The sequence below is a fragment of the Myripristis murdjan genome, chromosome 16 (genome assembly GCF_902150065.1).
Source record: "Myripristis murdjan chromosome 16, fMyrMur1.1, whole genome shotgun sequence".
In the NCBI taxonomy this organism is placed as follows: Eukaryota; Metazoa; Chordata; class Actinopteri; order Holocentriformes; family Holocentridae; genus Myripristis; species Myripristis murdjan.
Genome location: NC_043995.1, coordinates 20,096,821 through 20,117,383, shown reverse-complemented (window position 1 = coordinate 20,117,383; position 20,563 = coordinate 20,096,821). Strand labels below are relative to the sequence as shown.

General features: G+C 42.5%; 2 protein-coding genes across 2 annotated transcripts; both read right to left on the bottom strand.

Moving 5' to 3' along the window:
- Positions 1–4,827: 4,827 nt before the first annotated feature.
- On the bottom strand, positions 4,828–11,084 carry cyp11c1 (cytochrome P450, family 11, subfamily C, polypeptide 1). The gene is made up of 9 exons (XM_030071748.1): positions 10,747–11,084; positions 10,400–10,555; positions 10,029–10,243; positions 7,511–7,714; positions 7,217–7,398; positions 6,954–7,120; positions 5,890–5,968; positions 5,537–5,788; positions 4,828–4,939 (listed from the first exon to the last, which is right to left on the bottom strand). Exons 1-9 carry the CDS (start codon positions 11,082–11,084, stop codon positions 4,829–4,831), a joined length of 1,704 nt encoding a protein of 567 aa, XP_029927608.1. The 3' UTR covers position 4,828.
- Positions 11,085–11,301: 217 nt separating this feature from the next.
- On the bottom strand, positions 11,302–14,633 carry LOC115373392 (complexin-3-like). Its single transcript, XM_030071753.1, has 4 exons — positions 14,377–14,633; positions 13,638–14,037; positions 13,003–13,090; positions 11,302–12,760 (listed from the first exon to the last, which is right to left on the bottom strand). Exons 2-4 carry the CDS (start codon positions 13,862–13,864, stop codon positions 12,536–12,538), a joined length of 540 nt encoding a protein of 179 aa, XP_029927613.1. The 5' UTR covers positions 13,865–14,037; positions 14,377–14,633; the 3' UTR covers positions 11,302–12,535.
- Between the last annotated feature and the right edge of the window lie 5,930 nt (positions 14,634–20,563).

Here is a 20,563-nt window from a genome sequence, read left to right as displayed (position 1 = left end):
GAAGTTTGACATTCAGTGCGAGCTGGAGGGTCATGAAGGTGAACATGCTAACATTCAGCAGTCATACAGAGAGGAAATGTGAAAATAATATACTCTGCTGATATGCTTTGACATGCAATAAAACGACATTTGAAAACAGGCCAGGAAGCTGATACTTACGCCATGCTGTAAGCTGACATTTGAAAGAAATGAAAATACATGAAAATACATAATAGGAGCCTGCTGACACACAAATGTTCAGTTTGCCGAACGTTATAACAGGCTACATGGTTCAAAATTGAAGGGTGGACATGGTACAAGGTTCTTATTTTACATACAATCTGCTCAAACATTAAGTCATCTCCTAGGCCAAGACCTTACCCCCTCTATAGTGTCTATAAGAATAAAGCAGCCAGGATGTTGGTCTGCACTCCTAGCATGATTTTTTATGTCTTGCACTCTGAGAAGAGACACTCAAACCAAAAGGCCCCTGATCTGGTTGAGTTTTGGTTGGATGCCTTGCTCAGTTTGTGGGTGTAGGTGGAGTATAGCAGGACCTGTTACCTTTCTGCTTGAAATTTTTGTTTCAATTCTCACAAGCACTGTGCTGCACTATTTGCATGATCAAATGTTTGTGCGAATGAGAGCATGAGCACCAGGGGCTGAGGATTGCTGGAAATTCCCACAGAAACCGAGAAGCCCTGATGTGAATCCGGTTCTTAAACAATAAACTTTCTAAAATCATTAATCTAATTTATTCCCTTTAATTTACATTATATTTTAAATTTGCACATGCTATCTGATGTTTTTAATCTACCAGACCTCACTCAGTTCCTTAATAAAATCCCTTTGATAGGAATAAATTTTAACTCACACTGATGGAATCCAATATTCCACCATTTGGGACACCTGTCAACACCTTTTGATGTCTTCAAATTAAAAGTAACACTGGCATGATGCTGTAAGTAGTGTTACGCAACACCCAGTCGTAACAATGACGAGTCCACTAATTACCACTACTGCATTTAAAGTGTAAATAAAAAAAAAACAGTAAGTGGATGCACTGAGTTTCATGCAGAGACTTCTGGTGGCTGGCTGAGGGATTTGAGGTAATACAATTGCATCCATTTTACAGGATGTCACAGTCAGTCAAGCCTGCCATTTCTGCCACCACAGGGGAGCGGAGTGAGGAACAGGCAGGGGGAGAAGAGAGCAGGAGAGAACCATGGATGCACAGAGACAAGGTCGATGCTGACAGCACAACAGGAGTGAAGAGGTGAGAGGAAAAAGGAAAGACAGAGAGGTGGGAGGAGGTGGATGAATGGGAGGAGGAACTGACAAGATTTCTGTATACGGAGGCTAGGAGAAAAAAAAACAAGTATATTATCTACATCTAAATTAGACAAAATGTTGAGACTTTGTTTATCTTTTAAGAGGAATTTGTTTCCATCTTGTGCTAACAACCATTATCAAGTGTCACTTTTCCCCATCTCTTCCACTGCAACCTTTTTGCAGAGAACAAAGAGAAACAGACAAAGACAAACTTAGAGGCCAAAGGAAACTCCCCAAAGAAACTGGTGAGTGGAGGGAAGCCGGATGTGAACATGCACGGCTGTATGCTGTGGTTTCAGTAGCTGTCAGAGCTCCCTCTCACTCTCTTTGTTTCTCTCTCTCCACCTCCCTGTGACCCAGTTCTGCCGCCCTGCTGCACACATCATTGAGTGTCCCACTGAGATCACCCTCTGACACGTCCCAGAGTATACACGTGGACACACACACACACATATGCACACATACATGTCCAACCACACACAGATACCTGTTACAGCAAGAGTGACTATAAATAAGCTGAGCATTAGGTCAAAGGCACTGGTGTTGCAACATGGCAGTCAATGCACAGCATCTGTGACAATAAATAGATAAGGAAGGTGAACCAGGGGTTGGGTGTGGCCATAATAACCTCTTTGCACTGGGTCACTTTCTGGCAATGTGTGTATATGTGGATGTAATCAGCCAGTGAGCCCAAGGTAATAGGGCAGATTAGTGGGCATTCTGCACAGCTATAACTCTGCACATTATGTCCAAAGGCATAAGTCTACTATCTCCACAATAGTGCACTTTCTAAACCACAAGTTAAAGCATTGAACTGACAGGTGCATATGAATTAATAGCTCCATATTGCATAATGAGGTTTCAGCTGCATTCTATATCGTAAAATGACAAATTAATAGCCTGCACACAAAGCTGCACAAAATTAGCACCAAGCTCTTTCTAGACTAAACTCTGCCTGCAATGCAACTTAGATTTGTTAATCCAGCATCAATGAAGAGGTGGTTATCTCCATATTCTTGACTGCGCTGAAGTGAACTAACAACATCCAAAGTTTTCTAAAACTCTGTTTCCGTCATACAATGTAAAGTCTTTGCTCACTTACCCATTTTCATTAAAACCTTTGCAACTTCTCCAAAATTTCCTAGACGACTGAATACACAGCCCACAGCTGATTCCTCTTCCTCTTTACTTAATTCGTCTGTCTTCGATTTCCTTGGATTTTATGTAATGTTATGTCTGTAAACCTAATTCTTTCAATCTTTGCTCTTGTCTTCTTAACAACCTGTCACCCTGTCACCCCCGCTTTAACTCTGTCTCTTTCATTCATTTTTTCCCTCTGATGCCTCGATCATCTCTCCACCCCCTCACCCCATTTGCGCTGTCCATTCCATGCTACAGATAGATGAGTAGGCTCAATTAGTGTAGGAGGGGGCTGAAGCACGACTGGGCTGAGATTATGCTAAAATTGGCAACACTTCATTTGGATCGTGTTGACACGATGACACAATATTGACAGTAATCTAACTATGAGGAGATAAAAAGCAGATGTTCCACAAAGTGTAACTAATGTGCTGCATCCCTATGATATTTAACCTTGACCCTGAACCTGGCCCTATTTTAACCCAAACCCAGGCAATTAATATCCACAGAATTATATCCACACAGTTACGTCATGTGAGCCTCAATAGTCGTGTTAGTGACACATCATAGCCACTTCATAGTGAGGTGGATATGAGTACTGGACTGGATTCAAATACAATGATTCATCTAGAGTGCTGCTGAGTGCTGTACTAGAGAACAACCAATGCATAACAGGTAACTGTAGGGGGGAACCTAACTGTCTCACACAGTGGGAGAGGCAGATAAAATTGTAGAAGATACAGTAAAATCCATCCCTTGTTCTTATGGACACTTTAAGATGAAGCGCCACAAAAAAAATCTATAAAGTCCTTTCTACTAAATGCAATCAGCTTTCTAAACTCATAAAACAAAGCCCTAGATAGCCATAATTAAACTCCAGTTTATGTATCTTTTTCTTTTCTTTCCATTTTCTCTCATTTTATTTCTTTATTTAATACGTCATCATTTTATTTCATTTATTTGCTGTTTGAAATTTATGGTTTGTCTAGTGACCCTTGTCAGATGTGTATTATGGATATGTAGAAGACTAATGTCTACTCATGGATGTTAAGTTGTTCTATTCTCTTCTATTCTATTAGTATTTCACCTGAAGTGTGATCAGAAGTGACTATGTCAGCATGACATGTGATGAAACATCAGCCTCTGGACAAGATAATGGATCCGTAACTGATTGCATGCTGCTATATTCTGTGGAGCTGCAGTGTGAGCATGAACACATGAGCTGAGTCAGGCTGACAGAGAGTGTAAATCAGTAGCCAAAGGACAAACAGACCTTTGTTCTTGGGTTGACTACAGAGAATTTACTCCACAACCCTCTGCCCTGAGCAGCACACACCTTGTAAGATATAATAACCCAATAAATAACTGCCCTGGTGAAGGTCTGGGGGAAAGGTCAGCTTTGTGCAAAAAGACCAAAGTACAGCACACCCAAATATGCAAAATATAAAAGTAATATCATCTGTTACTCCATTATATTATGCTACGTATTACTCAGTAACCTTCTCCTCGTAGCAATTCAAACCCAGAATGTCAGACGTATTGGTCATTTGCCCACTGAGAGGGGAAATGATGAGTAACAGGCCATAGGCCTGCTTAGTTTACTGGACTGTAGGTCAACTCGTCAGCAAACAAAATGAAAATGCAAAAAATGCTGAAGGATCAATATCTGGCGGCACTGAGAGGAACTGGCAGAACCGATTAAAGGGATAAAAAAAAGAAAAGAATAGAAAAGAAATAGCTCTAAGAATTACAAGAAACTAATCAATAAAAAAAAACTGCTACAATCATTTCACAATCATGTCACAATCACAAAGAAACGCAGTAACATGCAACAAGAGATATAGGCTACTGTAAATAGTAAAGTACACACAGCATAAACGGCCTGTGGGTTGTAAAGGTAAAGTCATTAGGGAGGAAGCGACCAACCTGCTGGATTCATGACGGAGGCCCAGGCTGCACAGAACTGAATGATGAAGACCAAAACTGACTGAGGTGGAGGGACAAGCGTGACAAACTTAAGTGAATGGCTTGGTGTGACTTTTAGCCCCATCTGGTGGGCGGCCGCGTTATTGCAACTGTTGTAGACTTTGCCACAGTGAAGACCAAGAAAACATATGAGAGGGAAACTGTTTTATTCGGCAACATTATGGATTCCCGTCCTGGGTGCAAAGTTGTGGTTATGCTGTCAAGAAGTTCAGTGAGACTCATTGATTATCAGTGATAAATTAACAGATTTATCAGTGATTAATTGACTGACTGTAAATGGAATGTGTTTGAATATGCCTTCATGCACTTCTGCATGACTTCTGATTCTGCACTTGTGTGTGTGTGTGTGTGTGTGTGTGTGTGTGTGTGTGTGTGTGTGTGTGTGTGTGTGTTAGAGCTTGCTGAAGGTGATGCGTGGTGGAGTCTCAGGCTGCAGGATGAGGGTGTATTTGGTGCTGATATCCTGTGCAGACGGCAGGCTGAGACGGAAATTCAGCAGGATCTAGACAGAGAGGGAGGAGAGGAGCGGATAAAGAGAGGTGGTGGCGGTGGTGGTGGGAGACGAGGGGAGGGGGGGCAGAAAAACAGCGAAATAGACGAAAATGTTCAGAGGCATCACCTTCATCGTGTTACTTAGTAGACACTGACACACTCTTTCTTGCATCCGCCTCACCCTTCCCCTCTCTAGTCTGTCTTTTCTCCCTGTTAAATCTTAGTCTTTCTAACTCCAGCCCTCTGTCACTCTTTCTTATAGCTCCCCTCATTCCACCTGCATCACTGTAACATCCATAAACTGCCTGTGTGACTGCATTTTATCTCTATGACTGAATTCTGTGTCTTATTGTGTCGTACTGATTGTCTAATTATGTAATTGTATTGCATGTCTGTATTTTATGTTTTTCTCTTACTGAAGTGAGACCAAAGACAAATTCGATGCCATGGTTGTATATTAAAATTATGTTCTATTCTATTCTATTCTATTCTATTCTATTCTATTCTATTCTATTCTATTCTATTCTATTCTATCAAGCCTCTCATTTCCCCTGTATCTTTGATCTCTTCCTTCTTTCTTCTCTCTCTGGCCTCCTGTTTCACTCACATGCATTAGGAGGAGCTGCATCTCGTTCTCAGCAATCCTCCTGCCAACGCACTGCCTCGCCCCGAACCCGAAGGCCAGGGAGCGGAATCCTGCTCCCTCTGCTCCACCTCCACCTCCTCCTCCTCCTCCTTCTCTTCCTCCTCTTTCACTCTCCTCTCTGCTAACATCCCACCGGCCGGGCTCAAAGCGCTTTGGATCCTTAAAAACCTCCTCACTCCTCCCCAGGGGGTACAGGCATGCCTGGACCATCGTCTGTGGGAGTGAAGGGAGGTATGAGCGATGCATGGAGGCCAGTGAACGTGATTGAGCCACACACACACAGACACACACAAATTTGCAGTCCAGTCACTCACCCCAGCAGGTACATGGTAGTTCTGGAGAACAATGTCTCTGACTGGATACCGCTGCACTGTGATTCCCACCGGATATAACCTTTGGGACACAAAGACGCACCCAACAAACACATACACACACACACACACACACACACACACACACACACACACACACACACACACACACACACACACACACACACACACACACACACATTAATGGATGCTGCCATTGATTTATTGAGCTCACCTAATCCTCAATGCAAACTTGTGATTACCTGCAAGCAGTTCCCATTTCATGTCACTCAAGCCCCAGGAAGATCTTTGAGGATGAAATGTGTTTGTTTTGCGCTCTGTGCATTTGATGATGCACAATTTATGTTAATACTCTCTTTTTCTGAGCATGCAGGAAATCCATTTGTTACTATCTTGTAACTATCCAGGGGTGGAAGCCTTCAGTCTACACTTTTGGACAGACGTTCCCTATCTCAGAGTGAGACTTATTTTATTTTATTTTTTTCAAGGTACTATTGATTCCGTGAGAGGAAAAATCTTTCTTCTGTCTTGCCCCGACTCCACAGGGAGCTCAGGGTGCAGGGTCGACTACAGAGCAGCACCACAGGAGCTGAATTCAATGACTTGTTCAGGGACGCTCCAGCACAACAGATGCTTTCTGTCCCGGGGCTTGACTCCAACCAGTCTGGTCTCCCTCGTCACATCACCACCCTGCCGTCCTGATGATGAGCATGACTCTATTTTCACTGACTTTATGTTTCACCTCATATGAGGCTGCAGCCACTGTACTTAATGATTTTTAGGCACTGCTACTTGAGGGAAATATTGCATTTTTTACTCCACTGCAATTATCGGATCACTGATCAGTAATTTAACACTCTAAAATATCTGTTCCTCTGAATAAGTGCCTTTATTTTTCATGCTTAATTTTACTGGTAATACTCATGTACTTTTAGTTAGGCAACATTTTCAATGCAGGAGGTACTTTTAATGGATTATTTTTAACATTATGGTATTGCTGATTTTGCTTTTCATTTTTTGCTCAGGGTAAAGTGTGTACTGGGTACCTGAGGGTTTCCTTGATCGTGCCCTTCAGAAGTGGCGCCCCCTGCAGGGCTTTCTGAGGGTCGCCTCCAGCCTGGGCCCATGACGCCCTCACCTGCTGCCTGACGCGCTCCTGCACCTCGGGGTTACGACCCAACTCGAACAAAGCAAACTGCAGGGGCACCGCTGTCTAGAGAGAGGACGGGTCAGAGGTTAAATTACATACATGAATGCCAAAAGAAAAGAACCGCAAACACATACACATACAGCACACACAGGCACACACCGTGTCGACCCCTCCTGCCATCAGCTCAGTGATGTTAGCTTTGATGAGATCTAAAGATAGCTGCCCTCTCTCCATCAGCTGGCCCAGAACCCCAGTGTACTGGCCTCCCTCTGCCCCAGCTTTAGACCTTCCACCCTGGGAGGATGAGATCCGCTGGTACCCTCTCTGGATCCTCGCCTCGGCTGGCAATTGGGATGGGAGAGGAGAGTAAGGAACAAAAACAGCGGTGTTAGATGGATCAGAGCGTGTTAAATGGACCAAGTTGGACTAGTCAGTGCAGATACTGCCTCTCACCATGGCTGAAGATATGGTCCCATGCAGTGGCATGCTGGATCCACAGGGGAGAGCCAATGCGGTGCAGTAGGCGAGGGGGCAGATAGAGGAGAGGAGGCGTGGTGGCCAGCATTTTCTCCACGGCCCAGATGAACTTCTGGGACTCCTGGGAGGGAGACGAGGAGAAGAGGCCGATACGCTCCCCGTAGAGCACGTGGCAGCTGGCTACAGCGAGGGTGGAGAGGGATGAGAAAAATGAGAATGAGTGTGAAGTTTTTTCAGTCAACCTAAAAAAGTGGCACAATGACACATACAAAATGAAAAATGGAACTTAAGAAATGGCAAAAAAAAATAAATTTGCCAGGCAACTTGGAAGTCCCAGATGTCAGAGCCTGTCCAGCCTGTGAAGCAAGCTAACCAACAGGCTTCTCAGATCAGTGTACACAACAATAAAATATCTCTGACATAAGTAAATTTGGTCATAGATGACATTTCTTGAACAAATTTCAAGTCTCGGTAAGTTGATTTTCATACCATGACAAAATGGAGATAAATGGCTGCCATGCTGTAACTCCACATAAATATAAATTTATATAAAATTGATATAAATTCAGAATAGAGTCACATGACACCATCAAACTTTGTGTGCCTATCAGCTGATATAAGAAGTGGAAGCCCTCCAGATTGGCCCAGTAGAACAACATGCAGACACTGGACCACACATTCTGGTTCAGGCCTAACCATTCTGTCAGTTTTTCCAAAACGTGGCACAGTGAGCACAGTGAAAAAACATGGACTGGCCACGTGGTCTTGCAGTAATCATCCAAAATGCTTAAAAGTGCCAAGAATTTAAACAGGCCTATTTTTTTTTTATTCTCATTTCAGATATAGTCATGAAAATGTGAACCGGGTGGTAAGGAAGCATGGAAGAAATTATTAACTTTTGGTGAAAATGTAACATGTGGAGTTGGCATATCTCCATGCTGGCAAAGGTGAAGACTCAAGAGAGTGTCATCTGGTTGCAAGGGATGTTTACAGTGTGCAGGAGCTTCTTCCTCCCAGTTGTAAAGTTTTACTCCCCTCCCACACAGCTGTTTTTAAAACGTTCAGATACACAAAAACCTCATACTTTGACTTTTGGTAATTCTTTTGTTTATGCTTGAAGGATTATATTGCCCTCTGTGGACTGAACCAGCTCTTTGACTCTTGTTTATATGAAACCCTTTTAAAACTCACTGAGTAAACTAAAAAATGCATGAGTGTCAAACTAAAGGCAAGACAGTGTTTTTTTTTTTCCTTAAAAAGAAAAAAAAAATAGCTGACAAGTTTGTCATGCAACAACATCATTGTATTATCTTTTGGAGTAGAGCTCCATACAGAGAGCAACTTTCGACTTCTGGCTGCATATTTCATTTGGTGCCTCAGTGTCTCGGAGGAAATCTCTCTCCAGAGTTAGCGAATCCACCAGACATCCATCAGCCACCAGCCATGTTTGTGTTATATTAGCAACACATCAGTGACTGGGATAGAATTTCTTGCTGGTCTATTCCTACCCTGGCTTAGCACCTGGCTTCTTGTGCTGTGGCACATTAAATCACCAGCATGACTTAAAGTCATCAACCCCCCCCCACCCCCCCACACACTTTTCTCACAAACCCGTACACACTAATATACACATATTCGCAGATGCTTACAAGTGCAGGCACACACGGACACACACTGAATCACACAAGAATTCACACTTGTGAAGGTGGCACGTCGCAGATAGGCACATGAAAGGAGCAGACCTGGTGAAAGAATGCTGAAGCTTTCCAGATTATCTCAGGCTATACTGGTGGGTCTATTTTTAAAGATGTATGTACTCCTTGACCTCCGACATCTGTAATATGTTAATGACACGTGTCTCAAGTTAAAATGTGGTTTGATGCATATAAGGAGGTGTGAATATTAAAAAAAAAAAAAAAAAAAAAAAAAAAAAAAAAAAAAACAGTGGGGTGGGATAAGAGGAAGAAAGGGAGAAAGAGAGGAGAAAGAAAGGAGAGAGAGAGAGAGAGAGAGAGAGAGAGAGAGAGAGAGAGAGAAGGAAAATCAACAAAGCAGCAAGAGATTGGTTGGTTTTTGGAATATCATGTCGAGATGATCATACAATTCCTCTGACGTAAGGAATTGTCACAGCTTACGTCAGCATGTATGACTCAACCTACATAGCTGACACTGAGACTGAATGAACGGCTGTTTCCACAGCCCCTCCCTCCCCCAGGAGCTCAAGGTCCATCACTACAGGATGAAAGGAGACCTGACAGTTATAAGGTGGGATGTCCCCGGCGGACCCGCATCCCTGTAGTGGCTGAGCCATCTGGGACACCTTTGATACCTCTGCACTGTGTAGCAAAGAGCCAAAATCTATAAAACTGTCAGATGCCCCAGTGAAAAAAAGGAATTTCACTGCACCGACACACAAACAAATAAACATGCCTACACACTCACACACACACACACAAAAATCACAGGTCACAAATCATTGGGGATAACCTCCAACCTTCCAGTGCAAAGCGGAAGAGGTCGGGACTGGGATCTATGGTCAGACTGAGCCTCCCTTCCTTCCCTTGTCCCTTCTTCTCCACTCTCGCCTGCAGCATGCGAGAAAAATCCCTTGCGACCTCGTCGAGGAGGGGGAGGAAGCGCCTCACAGACGAGCTCATCATCACCTCCTTGTTGAGCAGAAGCCGGTCAGTCCGCCACTCCACACCATTCCTGCGGAGGGAAGACGAGTGAAGGCAGGCGAGGCATCACGGAAATGCTCATTCCCAGATCAGGCCCTGTCACTTACTCATAGACAAAAACGCATATGCACACACACACACACACACACACACACACACACACACACATAGAGACAATGGGACTGACTTGAGGAAGACTCCCTTGCTGTGCTGCCGTGTCTCTCGGTGTGTGGCCCATGGCTCCAGGGTCATGCGTTGGGGGTGTAGGCCCTCTGAGCGGAAAAGTTCACTGATGTCAATCGGCAACATGATGTTCACACTACTTTGGGTGCCCAGGCGCTCCCTTCATACACAGAGGCAAAAAAGCCATAGAGTATTACCAGCACATACCACCGCTACTGATAAATTGCAAAACCTTGTAGTCGGGGTGACCAACAGCTCCCAAGATGCAGCACTGTTTCTTTCAAAACTAACACACTGACTTGTAAAAACCATCCTCCTACCACTCTCATCACCACTTCCTCTCCCAGTTACCTATAGATGGGGCCGAGGGTGTTGAAGGTCCTCTCCATGTGCTTATGGAGCGTCCGGAACCGATCTTCTCTCCAGAACTTCACCAAGTTGGCCCAGCCGCTCCTCCCTGTGTGTGGGATCTCCTCAAAACTGCGCACCCTTTCATTCACACCCCTCTTTTTGACTCCCGTGCTCTCCTTGGCTGCTCCTTTTCTCCCTTCCACCTTTCCTCCCACCACTGTACCCGCAGCAGACATGCACATTGCCCTTTGTGATGCGGCACAGAGGAGCGGATAGCTGGACCCGCTCATCCCCTGCACTCTGATACACATGGCCAGATGAGCGGACACGCTCCACATGGTGTGGCCAATAGGATGGTCCCTTGGGTCTCATCCAGGGCTGCAACATGCCTCAATATTCTGTACCCAACCCCCCTCCATCCCTAACCCTGACTGTCCTCTGCTGAACTGATAGAGGTGATGATTTATGGACTTGATAGTCAGAGTTCAAGAGAAACACAACAGAGCCCAAATGTCAGGCTGATCCAGAACAAACAGCAACAGATAAATACTTTGATAGTAATGCAGGTGGCCAAACAAGCCTTTATTAAAAGTTTGGTCATTTTCTATGTGCACTGGTTGGTTACCAAACCTTACAAAGAGCTTTGGCTGTATCTTTGTTTGCATGTCATATTTCATGAAAACCCTCTTGGTTAGTGTGAAACTATTTACACAGCAGTATCAGTGCAGTGAGAGCAATATTGTCCAGTGATCACACCAACACAACATAACAATATTTGGCTCATAAACATTAAGCAAGAAATTTACAACGAAAAAACAAGACAGAGAAAAAGCAAAACAATCAAGTACATAAAATGTGCATTGTTGGTTATCTCATCACCCATTTGCTTGGACATGTAGAATACAAGGGGCTGTGAGGTTGCTGTCTTGTGTATGGAAATTATCGTAGAATATACCAGTGAAGTCATCATGTCAAAATGTCATAAAATGATTACCTAAAAATGTGATCAGTGCTGTTACAGGAATAAATCTTCATATAATGTAATTCCATCACATTGTTACATTAACAGGCCCTTATTACTTCAAATGGGTACATAGTAATAGGTATGTGATAATAACACAAAGTGATGATGCAATAACTCATTAGAATTAGAAGAATGCACTAACTAGTCTATAATTATTACATCATCAGTTCACAAATATTCTTACAACCCTTGTGAAGTAATAATCACAGAATAATGTAACTGTGAATTATTTACATTTTTTTTTTTTTTTTACATTTAAAGGTTTGATTACATTTCCAACCAATTTAAATAGTATTTTTATTACATATTTTACATGTTATTACGTCAGTTGTTCGCTTGGCCTTAACACAGAGTCAGACCTAAACACAGAGAATATATCAGGGGCTGAAAAATAATGCTACAGTTTAAATCTAAATTTAAACTGTCCTACAAAGCAACACATGTACAAAACACTTATTGCATTGCCTATTTTGTAAATGTAAAGGTATTTAGAGATTAAATCAAATGAGACACAAACAAATATGAAAGGAAAATCCAAAGGAAATTCCTTCACTGCAAATGGGATGATTGACAGTTGATACAGACACGTACAGTGGATTGGGTGTGTATGCATCATGGTGAAACACAGCTTGTGCGTGCGCAGCCTTCATGTGTGGCAATACTGTAGTATTGATTGTCATATTACAACAGGCATAATTACAGTGTGTTGTTGTTGTTGTTTACAGTACATTATAGGATGTGTGTGTTCTTGTGATCGTGTACTGATCACATGACTTTACAAGGGTCTCCATTCGCTCGAGTCGGGGTACGTGTTCTGCTCTGTTTACTCCCCCTGACAACGCCTACGTTGAAGCTGAGGCCTTGGAAAGCGCTCAACAGGTTGTATCCATCGTCCTTGGTCTTGTTTTCGGGATGAATCATTTTAGCCAGCTCACGGGGGAGCGACACTTTCCCGCCAACAGACCTCAGGTGGTTGGCATCTTTGGGGTTCTGATTGTGGTAGAGAGATGGGAAGAGATGGAGGAGTGAAAGGCTGGACATTTCACAGTAAATGATTTGTCAAAAAAAACAAAAAAAAAAAAAACAAACACTTTTTCCAATTTCAGCAAGTGCTGCCTCTGAGCTACATTCTAAAACTTGATATTCAACTACCAAAGTTTACTTGCTGAAAGTTAACAACTAATAAAAGGGAGCTTTATAGAAAAATTACAGTCATCCACTCTCACACAGACCTTGGCCAGCTGATATTTTCTCCTGAAGTGAGCTCTCATGGCTGCTCTCTCTGCATTCTTCTGGGCATTCATTGCTTCTCGCAGCTTTCTGTGAATACACAGTTGAATACAATTTCATCACACCTATACAAACATATATAAAACTGAACTCACATCACCATTAAAGTATTGCTATACTCTAATGTAAGAAAAATGAAACAGCTTCCAACAGTAACTTGACTAAAGACAACACGGCCATCCTTTCTCGAACCGACATCGAATTACGTCAAATGGTTTAATTGCCTCTATGCCACAAGCTAATGTGTGGGTAACACTTCACAATAACAGTACAACAATTAACGTTAGTTAATGCTGTAGTAAACATTAAGTAACAGGTAATAAACATGAAGTAACAGTTAACTAACCATTAACTAATGTGTCTAAGAATCATTTACTAATGCTAAATTAATGCTAAGGTATTAATTTATATGTTTTTTAAGGGTTATTGTAGATATTATTAACATTAGTAAATGCCATAATAATCATTAACTAACAGTTAATTAACCATTACGGCATTAACTAACATTAATTGTTGTACTGTTATTGTAAAGTGTTACCAATGTGTGTGTATGTGGTGAGTGAGTATATCCACTTGCCTCTCCTTTTCCAGGTCTGCCTGGTAGGAGCGGATGGCTGACAGATCCTTGGTGTGTGCAGTTCGGGAAGGAGGGCTCTTGCCCGACCTGTTGCACCCTCTGCATCCTCCACCTCTGCTCCTCAGCTTCCCGTGTTTGACCCACACCTCCCTCTCCTTCACCCCCGACACGCAGCTGGTCAGCTTCCTGATGGGCTTCCTCAGGGACTTCTTCACCAGAGAGTCCATGATGCACAGATGCTCTAGCAGAATGGGAATGTGCACGCCCCTACTCGGTTAACAGACGCCGTGTGAATGTATAGTGGTGTTCTCCTTCACTCATGTTCTGTTACAGTGATGGACCTGCAGGACAGGTGCAATCTCGGCGATGCACTCTCAGGCAATAACTCAGAGGTTGAGACCTTTCGAGGACAAGGACAAGCAGGCAGACAAGGCTTATACATGAGTCTCACTGGCATACTAATGCAGACAAACATACACAGATGAAGTGTTTATCATCAAGATTGATAACCTCAGATAAAAGGAAAGTATAGGGAGAGAGAGAGAGAGAGAGAGAGGGAGAGAGAGAGAGAGAGATGGAGCAGAAGAGCACAAGGACAGGTAGTGAGAGTGACACAAACAAATCAGGTTATTTATTCAAGCTATCAGTCACTGTTTTTAATCTAAACATAAACCGAGTGAGGGGCATTCTAACACAGTTAAAAGCAGAACTACAGCCTCTCTGTCCAGTGTTTTCTTACCCAGTAGGCATAAGGCTCACAGCGAGAAATCCCCATAAAGCTCCAGCCAGATGGCCTCCACCAATATCCACCTACCAAGCTCCACAAAGATTTGAATTCAATGCAACAGGCAAGAAGAAATACGAGAGAGCTCTACCCGAGACCACCGCCTTGAGTCTTGTGCACCTCAGCTGTCCGGTGCCAGTGACCGTTCTCTGTTGTGAGGATTTACTGCAGGTTTCAGCCCTTTCAACGCTTTCCTCCTGCCCCTCCTGACACTTGCCACCCCCCTCGTCTTTGCCCCAGCCTCCCCACACAGATTATTACCTAAAGGACTTAATGAGGGGGAATCTCGTTAGCTGCGGCAGGGAATGCACCCGATGACTCACGTGTGTCTAAGGATGACTAGAAACACTATCTGACATCATGTTGAGGGACACACACACACACACACACACACAGGTCTGACTGTGTGACATCAAAGTGTGTGAACAGGTGTGATTGCTTTTGATTGCACAGTCAGTCACAGTTTCCCCCACAGAACGTGATTTGTTTCTGCACTCAGTGGCTCATTTGTGCTCTTAAAATGTTGCATTGTCATGGCCCAAGTAATCCTTTTGTTTGGTATCTTATTTTTGCATTTTATTTACAAATCACTGGTAGAAAGAGGCAGGAAAGATAGATGAAAGAGGGGGATAACATGCACAAACTCAGTTCAAACCCAGGAGACTGCAGTAGCATGGATACTATTAGTTATTTTTTAAATATATAAGACCCCAAACGTGACTCTCATTAAGCCACAGATCCTCATTTGAAATGATTTTCTACATCATATAGAATGGCATTTTGGTTTGTGTTAAGCATTAAATGGTTGAGAAAAAATAAAGGTTCAAAGTGGTGAGATTAAAACACAATGTTGAAATAATCTCTTTAATACTCTTTTTATGTATCGGCACAATACAGTGAATTAAGTTATAGTGGAATTAAACTGCACCTTTGCCAAGGAACCCCTGGGGGACCCCCGACCCCACTTTGAACAGCACAGGCTCGGGTGAACTCAGCCATTATACATCAGTGCAAGGAGCTTGTCTTGTCCTTGAGTGCAAGTGAAACAGTGGGCAGCTAACCAGACAGAAAGTCAGAGCTCTGGGTTCACTTGATTCTGAGAGATGAAAAGATGAGAGGAAACTGACATGTGGAAAGAGGCAATGAGATAAAATGGGTAGGTGGACGGGAGATAGCCAGCCAGGAGACAGCAGTGTCTATGTCGCTAGGAAGATAAGAGAAAGCATTGACAAGCAGACCGAGAAATGAAGTTGAATAGAATGTCAAGGAAGAAAAGACAGACTGACTCTTTGAGGAAAAAGTCACAATGAAACAGCATTTTTAAGAGCCTCTTCCTTCCTTATTTTCCCATTGAAGCAGGTTGTTGGAACGGGGCTCAACACAGACGGACAGCTTTCAAAAGTTTAAACCAATCGCAGGCAGGGAGAGAAAGGCAGTTTTATTTCAAATGAGATGTGTGATTAATAAAAAATATTATGTTTTTTTATTGGTTGAAATTTTGGTTCATGCCCTCTGGTCGCTCATGAAGATGCTCTGTTTTCCAAGAAGTAGCATGGAGGATTTTGATATAAATTCAGTGAATTCTTTTGAATTTATTGTTAAATAGGTGAATATTCTGGCATACACTGCAAAAACGCAAAATCTTACCAAGATTATTTGTCTTATTTCAAGTCAAAAATGTCTTATTCCTAGTCAAAATATCTTATTACACTTAGAATAAGACATGATCACCTCAGAAGTAAATTGTTTTTAGACAATTTTCACTTGTTTCAAGTGAAAATTTGCTTGAAACAAGTGAAAATTTGCTTGTTTCATTGGCAAAATTTGCCAGAGGAAAAAGTGAAAATTCACTTGAAATAAGTGAAAATTAGCTAGAAACAAGAAACAAATTTTGCCAGTGAAACAAGCAAATTTTCACTTGAAACAAGAGACAATTGTCTAAAAACAATTTACTTCTGAGGTGATCATGTCTTATTTTAAGTGTAATGAGATATTTTGACTAGGAATAAGACATTTTTGACTTGAAATAAGACAAATAATCTTGGTAAGATTTTGAGTTTTTGCAGTGTAGACAATTAGCCAACAACTTGAAAAGATAATTTTCCCCCTTTCCTCCATCTAAAAAAAACAAACAAAAAAACACATTATTCAGGATTGAGCAGCAACAAGGACAAAACCAAATTCTGAAATGTCCACTAAACTGTTCAGGGTGTGTTGATTTGTTGTGTCCAGCCTGAGTTGTGTGCACTATTTGAGCGGCCAGGGATGCACTGGTCATCGCAGAGACTCGGGAACAGATTGAGTGAAAGAGAGCGCAGTGGAGGTGATGAAACAGGGATGGAGCTGATGGAGGGAGGCAGTGAGAACGGTGACGGGGAAAAGGCGAGCTCTGCCTGTCTGCCTCGGTGCGCCCTGAGAGCGGCTGTTGAGTCAGGCAGAAATAGAAGCTGACGTGAAACAACAAGTCCTGCTCACCATGTGTGTCCAACAGCTGAGGAGACCGACAGCTCACACATATTCACACTCACAGTCATAACCGCCCTTACATGACACACAGACAGACTGAAGGATTACTGTGGTTTGTAACAGGTGTGTGTCATCTTTGGCACTAACTGACAACACCGTCATTATCACTATTAGAGAAGTAAACTCGCCTTCTTGCATAGTGTCCTCCAGCAGTGATTTGTCTCGGCACATTTTTGATGTTTATGCACTGTTTGTCTGACAGAGCGGGCAAACATGACTCCCCGTGGTCAGAGATGTGCTCTGACACACTATGGCCTGCTCTAATGCCCCATTTGGCATCGACAGCACATAAACACAAGGTCTGCTTTCTCAGCACCCCGTTTGAAATCCCCGTCCGCTACAGTCCTGCTTTGCTTTACCCTCCGCTGCCAAGGGCCTTGTTTTCCAACAGGTGAGGGCACATTAATGCCTTAACAAGATCACCGAGGGAAGCCACGCCCCCTCTGGCACAGGCTCAGCGGCAGAGCTTGGATCAGTTTAGGACACAGAGCGCTGGCCCTTTTAACTGAATGGAGGCAGGTTAAATCTGTCCTGTGTCAGCAGTCCTACTTCTTCAGGGCTGGCATGGATATAGGCTTCTGTAGGACAAGGGGAGGGGCAAATTATCAGCGGTACTACAAATAAGTACTACAAATTGCTACTCAAGTAGAAGTACTGTTATTCTACTGATATACTTTGGTAGAAGTAAAAATCTACATAAGTAAAAGTAAAAAGTAGCTTGTTTAAGAGGTACTGAGAATAAAAGTTATTGAGTTACTTTTTCAAAACAGTAACTGTGTTAGGTGGCATCTTTTCCATGCAGATATAAAAGAATGACAGTACAGGATTCAAACTAGATTCATTTAAAGGTGCATTATGCAAAATTGTTAACCGAACAACTGAGGACCCTGTAGCTTCAATGACAAATGTGGAATCAGCATATGGCTCTCATCATCCAGCCCACTGATATCCCCTTTTTTTTTTTTTTTGGAGCTGAGTCTGAACGGTCCTCACTTCCACTGACTATATGCAATTTTTTCACAGTACACCTTTTATTGGAAATTTGAAAATGACAAAAAGTACATCCAACAAACCAGATTAAAAAATGTGCTTAGGTAAAACTAAAATTACCAACTTTGAGGTACACAAAAAAGCTGCTCTGTTACAGTAATATGAGTAAATGTATATTATCAGTTATTTGGGCCTCTGTAAATTACTGGCATAGGCACCCCAGTCCTGTCTGCTGTGATGAAAAAACACACAAAGCCAAAATCAGCAACTGTAAATGTCTGGTGTACCAAAGCTTTCATAATACGCATGGTTTGGCAAACCTGCTGCACCAGGTTGATGTTTGAAATGTGTTTGTGTGTGAGTAGCATGTGTGTGTGTGTGTGTGTGAGCCAGTGGAGCCATGCAGGCCCACCACAGCGAGCTACTTATGAGATTCCCAGGTGGATCAGTGTCCAACACGTGAAGGACGACCACCGACACACACACACATAAACTCCAGGAGTGACTTCATTGATGAGCACGAACTGCGGGTAAGCTGTATGTTAAATGCATGTCTCTCCTCAGCTCACACACTCACACACTCACACACTCACAGTCTGACTGACTCAGTCTGCAGGATAAAGCTTTCAGAATAAAAAGGTTGTCTAATGTCAGAGTGTTTAAGTAAATTACCATGACTACAGCTTCACCTTCTACTCCCGGGGTCACTGACGCAACATGTGAGCGCATGTGATCACACACATGTGAGTCTCGTGTGAGCATTACACACACACACACACACACACACAGTTACAGGTATATGTCATGCATGCCGTGAATGCATGCAACCCAGAGGCTAGGCATGTAAGCATTCACAGGTAAAATCCACACATAGAAATCAAAATGTGTGCATGCATTTGCACTTGTTTACTGCATAAACTTTTATTTTGGTAAGAATGACTTGGGCAAGGTTTTTCTTCCATCACTGGATTGGTTTTGCTGTTTTATGTTTGACTTGCCCCCTTTACTTCTCCCTTATTTGCAAACACTAAATGCTAAAAATACTCAATACATAAACCTCTCATCATAATAAATTATCATGCTGACCTGGATGCATAAAACACTGTTGAAGTTATATAATTATTACAGTAAATAAAGTCAGTGTGTCTGTCAGGGGATTGGTGTTTGTGTTATGTGAACATGAAATGCTCGAATAATTTGCATATTTATTTCAGTGTAGTCCAATTTTAGTTTTTTGGCGGTGTGGGAAGAGCTTACTAAGAAACAGTGTCTCAACACAAACATGACCTCGTTAAGGCGCACGGAGATTCAGAATACAAGACAGACACAGATCTGTGAGGGAGAGAGACATCACGTCTTGTTTGTGGACAATCTGAAGACAACACAGGCGGACACAAACGCAGCAACGTTGTGGTCAATAATTCGATATTAGATGTTAAGTGATTAGACTGAAAATGTTTGTTTACACTCAGTGCCCTAATGAAACTGACCTCACAAATAAGTTTCATTTCATTGTTTCTACTAAATCCAAGTGCTGGATGATAATTAATTATTCTTGTTTAACATCATTCAATAGATCATATAGTGATGATGAGGATTTTGGGGGATCTCATGACTTACAAACTCTGCTGTCTAAACTCTAACATGGCAACTTTAACTTGACACTCTGAAATAGTTTGATTAATGTTATTTGAAAGTTTTCTTTGACATCACACCCAACATCACCTTCCATTTCAAAGGGATGAACATTAATTTGATTATTCAACATGATTTTGCCTGTGATTCACAACACAATATAAACTGATATATCCAGTGAGTTTATCACAATACAAAATCACAACATTTAATTTAAAAGACTAAAATTAATGCGTCATATGGTGCCGTAACTGGTGCCGATGTTATTCTTGCAACAATGTCAGCTCACTAAAATGTTTATATTTGTGTTAAATTCATGCAGTTTGATGAGAGTTTTTGGAGTCTGTCCCTTACAAAATGTAAATAATCATTTGTAAATAAGCATTTACAGCACCACAGTTTTTGGAAATACAGCAGATACACAGAGAGACACATTTTTACTTTCTTTCAACAAATCTCTTCATGTTCACATATAAACCTGTGATGTCTCTGTTTTAATTTTAGCTTCGCTCATGCACACGGCAACCCAAAACTGCCTTTTAAATGTGGGATTACTTTTAGCATTGCCAAGGAGGAGAAACACACAAACACACACACACTGTGTGCACACATACATGCACACTCACATACAATGGTGCAATGTAAACACAACCTCCTACACGCGCATGCACGCACACACAAGCAAACACAACCCTATACACACACACGCACACTTAAACACATGCGTGCACTCTCACATAAAAGTGTGTGTATACACAACTGCCCACACACGCACACACACTTGAGAAGTAAGGCCTCATTCAGTCAGACGCCCACACACTGACACTAAGTCTCCTCTGAGCTCTGCCAAGGCTGAAGAGGAAAACTGGCGAGCGCACACGCTCACTCAGCCTTGTGGCCGTGCTCCCTGCTAAGCAGCACTCAATCAACATCAGGCTGCCTGCATGCCAAGGCAGCGCTGCAAGTCAATGGCCGCAGAGTGTGTGACGTA